Source organism: Lepisosteus platostomus, chromosome 3 (genome assembly GCF_059453375.1).
Source record: "Lepisosteus platostomus isolate fLepPlt1 chromosome 3, fLepPlt1.hap1, whole genome shotgun sequence".
In the NCBI taxonomy this organism is placed as follows: Eukaryota; Metazoa; Chordata; class Actinopteri; order Semionotiformes; family Lepisosteidae; genus Lepisosteus; species Lepisosteus platostomus.
The window spans coordinates 10054632-10061046 of NC_142613.1; the positions used below are offsets into that span (position 1 = coordinate 10054632).

General features: G+C 47.4%; 1 protein-coding gene across 1 annotated transcript; it reads left to right on the forward strand.

Moving 5' to 3' along the window:
- Nucleotides 1-1723: 1723 nt before the first annotated feature.
- znf703 (zinc finger protein 703) lies at nt 1724-5994 on the forward strand. The gene is made up of 2 exons (XM_088624420.1): nt 1724-2351; nt 3774-5994. The coding sequence occupies exons 1-2, from the start codon at nt 2094-2096 to the stop codon at nt 5346-5348; spliced, it is 1833 nt and encodes a 610-aa protein (XP_088480546.1). The 5' UTR covers nt 1724-2093; the 3' UTR covers nt 5349-5994.
- Nucleotides 5995-6415: the final 421 nt, after the last annotated feature.

The following is a 6415-nucleotide window of genomic DNA, read 5'->3' on the forward strand; positions in this document are numbered from 1 at the left end:
ATTCGCCTATAGGTTACGAAGGATTAAGCCTGACAAATTTCGCACACAATTAGAGTGAAAAGCGATGTCCTGAGCCTCAAAGCTTCATGCCGCCCTTCTATTTCGGGAGACTTATAATACTGGATGTCAGGCCTAATTTTAAAGTAATTTAACCAATTCATCGTATAATTAGTTTTGCAAAATTACCTCATTGGTGAATCACTCACCAGTAATGCAATAAAACTATTAACATTCCGGATTTATAGACAGGCGGGAATACAGGGTGGCTTTTGTGTTATTAGATATCATTTCCTGGATTTTTTAAGTGGCACAAAGGAACTAAGTTGAATGACAAGTGCCGTGAGCATTGCTCTGATTAAATGTTTAGCCTGTAGCCTTGAGCATTCTAAAAAAAAGCGCACTATTGATGAAGTGCGAGCTCTGTTCCGAGTTCTAACTCCTATCATGCCAGAGGATTTTGAAGACTACAATAGTATTTAACCAAGTGCTCCTGAAGAATTGGCTTTTAAACACCTAGAACTGGGCCTAAGCGTTCCTTATTGAAATATCGCCGCACGGATGTGTGGTACATGTCGAAAAAGATTACCATATTTATTTAAAGGACTACAGACGTTCCCTGGAATCAGTACAAGGGAGAACCACCAGTGGCTTTCTGGCTAGAAGAATGTCCTACAACTGACAGGCTGAAAGACAATGTGTAGGTTTGAACAGCGAAGACCTGATACAAGATTTCAAAACAGCTCAAAGGAATCGGCTGTGAAACACAAACCAGAGGATGCACGTGGAGGTTACTTGGATGTGTTTTTAAAACGGAGCAAGGGGCAATTTTGCACAAAGGGTTGTGGGTGTCTGGAACAAGATGCCCAGTCATAATGTTGAAACGGATAACATGTCCGTTTTTTCAAGAGACGCCTGGACGAAATTCGAGATCAGTTAGCTATTAGCAACCAAGATGTGCAAGGTGGGCAGAATGGGCTCTCGTTTGTACATTTTGTTCTGTTTTTGTTAAAAGCGGTAACTCGTCAATAAAAAAAGGACATGTTCCGTAATGCCCTTGAATATAGGAGCGGGTAGCAATTCTAGGAGTCAATTTAGGCTGGGTCCAGAGGTCCTGTATCCACCTGCTTAAAGTTTAATACAATTTCTCATTTAATTCGATTTAAAGCTAACAGAATAAAGATGAATGCGGTCACGTTAAGCCACTAACGTCTAATAAAGTTTTATTCACAGGGATACCAGATCTTACTTCTCCTATACCAATTTTTTCCACGCGCTTTTGAAATTGCGTGAAAACACTCCGGGCAAAATAGGGGGTCTTGTAATATGGGTATTATAACACACTATTTGTTCAGTTAAAAAGGTTAAGAAACCTGGCTCAAAACAAATCGAATACGACACAGAGGCCAGACTCGCATGCATTTAGCAAACACAACAACAGACACATGTGATGCTGAGTCCTGTGTGTGGAATACGTCGCCTACATGACAGGCCTACGAATTGAGGGTTTAGGATAATATATAACACAGCCAGGAAGCGACGACAAAAAAAAAATCGGTCAGGGCAGTTCACGAAATCTTAAACTACTCATCCCTGGCGTCGGTGCCGTCTTTAAAAAAATCGCTCCACCCCCCCACCGCGTACCAGAGCCAACCCTCTCATTATCGATGCGGGGACCTGCGATTGGACGGCGGCTCGGTTACTTTGAAGTTTGCCTTCTGATCGGAGATACTTCAAGTGTTGATGGGAGTGGGGAATGTTTGTTAAGAAACAGAGCGAAACAGGGAAGGGAGTTGTGTATGTGTGCCTGCCGTGCTGTGGATTTTTTTATTTTTTATTTTTTTTTGGAAGGGGGGGGAGTGTTCACACTTGGGCCCGGCGGTGGTGGCGAGCGGTATTCTCCAAAAAAGGGCTTATAATGAGTGATCTGGGGAGATTTCCTTTCCCACTGTAGTGCGAAAGACACACCGCTGCCTTTCCCGGGACGGAACACAATTTCTGCTTGGATTACAGAGAAGGACGCGTGGGGAGGGAGATATACACCATCTGTATATCAGACCGCATCCCCGCTTTCCACTTTTGTCGCCAATCTCCAAATGAACGATTCTCCTTGTGGATCTAATAAGCAACGAGTGAGCGGCCAGACACCAGAGAGCAGCGATAGCAGGGGCGATTGCTACTCGAAACACCGTGGTCGAAAAAGCTGCCCGGTTTCCTTCTTGCCTCCTTCGGATCCTATACGCCAGGCTAAGCGGCTCCCGATCCGGATTTTGAAGATGTTGACCGCGCATACGAGTCACTTACTGCACGCGGAGTACCTCCAACCACTAACCTCTGCTCCTGTAAGCATAGAGGTAATGTACAAGTTACAGCTACTTTTTACAGTATGTTCAAGAGCCATCGACGTATCTGCCTTTTCCATCTGTGGCTGGGTCTTTCCTACTGTAGTAAGAAAGAGTTACAGAGGGAGAAAAACGCCTTTATCCCACCCAATTCGCGCTCTGTGTATAACCATAGCGGCATTCCTTTAAAGCTGTGTTTTCCTAAGCGGGCGTCTTCATGTTTCCAGTTCAGTCCGCTCCATCTAGCTCGCAGGAGGACAGCGGGATCGAAGTTGTTTGGTCTTTAATAACACGTTATATATTTTTTTTAAGTTCTCTTCAGCCACTTCCTTGCCGTTGTCTGTTGTGAAATATGTCCCTAAAAGAGACTCCTATAGGCGATTCCCACTTCTGCTACATGAATTTCCTGTCTTTATCTGTAATTACATGCCGCAGATTTTTCAATACGAGCCGATCAGCCTCCTGTCAGTTGCTCTTGTTTCGTTGCCTGAAGTTGGTACTATTGCGAGACGTGGGGTTTAATGTACATTTTCCTCCTCTAGCTCGAAAGATATCTTTCCACAAAACTGCTACTTGTTCACGAATATCCCAAGACGTGAACAGGAGTGTTGGTATTTTTCCCCTTTCAACTTTTAGTCGCCTATGCGTCTTAAAATAAGACCGTTTGAGACTGCTTTTCCTCAAATGACCCGATTCGCAGTACGGATGATACTTGAGCAATATACTGACCAAATATGCGAGTATTTTATTCCACAAGCTGAGAATATTACTTCCAGGTATAATACATCCGTATTAAATGAAACTGAATATTTGTACTGTTTGTTCCAATTAATTGTGAGCGTTGGTTTATAAAGTTAAGACAATTGCAATCCAGATCTTATATTTAAAATCAGAAATGCTATGAACAATATTTACTTAAACAGTGCAGAGTATTTTAAAATGGATTACCCAGTGTTAGAAATGTTTTACAAGTATGTGGTGGTATCTGACGTTATGAATGCAGACAATAGTTTTCGTTTTCTCCCAATAAACAACAATAATAATCTGGTGGAAATATTAAATCCTGTTACTACCAAGCTATTTTGAAATTGTAATTTTATACTAACTCTATAATAGCCACTTAGTGTTTCCTTCCGAGACTGAAACATGCATGTGCATTATTACTATTTTACAGAAAAACGGCTTCTGAATGTTGTCTGGTGTGAATGGTGTAACTCTATGTCGTTGCACACGCATAGTCGCAATTTTTTTTTTAACTTTGTTACCGAAACTCCTTTTGGCTTCGCTACTTAAAAGCGATATCTTTTTTTTTTTAATTGTCGAAATATAGTAGAATATATAGTGTGGTAATATTAAAGGACGGAGGGGTTTGCAAAACTAAACAACTTTATTGGGGAATTAATTACACTTCTCTCTGCTTTTGAACCTCCATAGCTGGACGCCAAGAAAAGTCCCCTGGCCTTGCTGGCTCAGACGTGCTCCCAGATCGGAAAACCTGACCCGCCGCCTTCCTCTAAACTTAGCTCGGTGACGGCCAACGGCATCGGCGACAAGGAGCCGAGCGGCAGATCTTCCAGTTCGGGTCTGAAACTCGGGGTCGGGGACCACCACCAGTCTCTGGAAGACAAGTCGAGCTTCAAACCTTATTCCAAATCCGGAGGGGAATGTCGGAAGGACGCGGCCGGCTCCGGTGCAAACGGGAATGCGGATAAGGCAGGCTTTAGGGTCCCCGGTGCTGCTTGCCCGGCTTTTCCTCCGCACGCCATTTCGCCAAACTCCAGGGTCTCGTCGCCACCTCAGCACCAACAGTCGCAGCAAACGCAGTCACAGACTCAAACGCCCCCCCAGCAACAGCAGCAGCAGCAACAGCAGCCGCCGCACCACATACAGAACCCGCACGTCGAAAACAAGCCTCTGGGCGGCGACCTGCTAAGCCAGGATAACAGCACCGGTAGCGGCGGCGGCGGCCCGAAAAAGGACTCGGACCTGGCGAAGCCGAGCCCGGAGACCGCTCTGCTCGCCAACTCCAGCCACGCCCGCGCCAGCGCCAATTCGAGCAGCGCCAGCTCGGAGAACAGCCCGCACCACGACGGCAAAACCGACTCCCAGCCCTCGCAGCAGGGCCTGGGCTCCGGCCACATCGCCCCCGTGTCCCCCTTCAAACCGGGCCATTCCGTTTTCCCTCTGCCGCCTTCCAGCATGGGTTACCATGGATCCATCGTGGGAGCTTATGCGGGCTACCCTTCCCAGTACGTCCCGGGTTTGGATCACACCAAATCCAGCCTGGTGGGGGGGCAACTGGGGGTTCCAGGGAAGCACCCCAGCTCCAGCCCCCTGACCGGTGCTTCCCCACCTTCTTTCATGCAGGGATTATGCAGGGACCCATACTGCTTGACGTACCCCAATGCCCCCCACTTGGGGGGCAGCAACTGCTCGTCCTGCGTACATGACCCTTCTTCCACGCTGAAATCGGGGTACCCGCTGGTGTACCCCACCCACCCGCTCCACTCCATCCATCACACCGCCCTGTCGTCTAGCGCCACCCCCACTCTGTCGGGGCACCCCCTGTACACCTACGGCTTCATGCTTCAGAACGACCCCCACCCGCACATATGCAACTGGGTGTCCGCCAGCGGGCCCTGCGACAAGCGTTTCGCCACGTCCGAGGAGCTCCTGGCCCACCTGCGCACGCACACGGCCCTCCCCGGCGCGGACAAGCTCCTGGCGGGGTACCCCTCCTCCGGACTGGGCAGCGCGGCGGCGGCCTCCTGCCACCTCCACCTCCCCCCCGGCGGGCCGGGCAGCCCCAACGCGCTCCCGGGCTCCTTCTCCCTGAGAAGCCCCCACAGCCTCGGACTGGGCCGCTACCACCCCTACAGCAAGGCCCACCTGCCCACGCCCGGCTCCCTCCCCATGCACACGCTGCAGGCCACAGCCAGCCCCTACTACTCCCCCTACGCCCTGTACAGCCAGCGGCTGGGCTCGGCCTCCGCCCTGGGCTACCAGTAGTGTGGCTGGGGGGGACGGGGGGGGACCCCGCGGACAGAGGCAGAGCGATCTTCCTTTCCTTTCCTCTCCCACCCTTCTGTTTGACTCTTCCTTCCTGGGACTGAAGTGTATTTATTTACTGAGCGCTTGGCTTCTAAGTTGGGAAATTTATCCAGATGCATTGTTCTAATTATTGTTATTATTATTAATATTATTATTATTATTATCCATCTTTTATAGAGTTCTGTGGTATGCAACATTGCAAAGGTGAACTGAGTCTCCTATAAAGTAATACCCGTTTTTTTCTTCTTTTTCTAAAGATCAGATTTTCTCTCTCTCCCTTTTTCTGTCCATATAATTTCAGTGCTTCAGTTTCCTGCTCTGCGTGCCAGGGGGAGTGTCATGCATGTTCTGTCTCGGCATCATAACTGCATATCCACGATTGTGTTGTTTAAGATTCCATTTATTTTTGATTTGTACAGCTGAAGAAGAGATGTAATATTTTTTGTAATGTATTTGAGTGATGGGCTCGGGGCAGGGGTGGGGGGAGGGATTGTCACAGTGAGAGGGAGGGGACGAAACCAACAGTAGTGATGGCAGGGCTATCCCCAAAAAAGGAGGGGGGGGGGAGGTCTTATTTTCTTTAATAAATGAAAACTTGATTATATTTAAGTAAGCTGTCTTTTTTTACATTTTGTTAAGCGATTCGATTTTTTTTTTTTCGGTTCGAAGTCTTATCCTATTGATCTTTGTGATAAAAAAATAGCACATCACCAAAGAATAAAAGCCCTTTTCTCTTTCTCATGGGATTTCTGTTGATTTGTACTTGCAGGTAGGAAAGCACTCAAGCCAAAGTGTTTTTCAGCTTTTGAGGACTTTTAAGAGTTTTTGTTTGTGCGATTCTGCCTTGATAATGTAGACTCTTTACCCAATAACACAGTAACGTACTGTGAGTATATATATATACATACAGCTAAAACACAAAATGACTGAGAACACAGCGTGGTCCGATTCCTTCACGCAGCTGATGTGTTGGGAGCCAAGGGTGTCCCTGGAACTGTCCAGGCACCTTTTTTACCAAGAGAAGG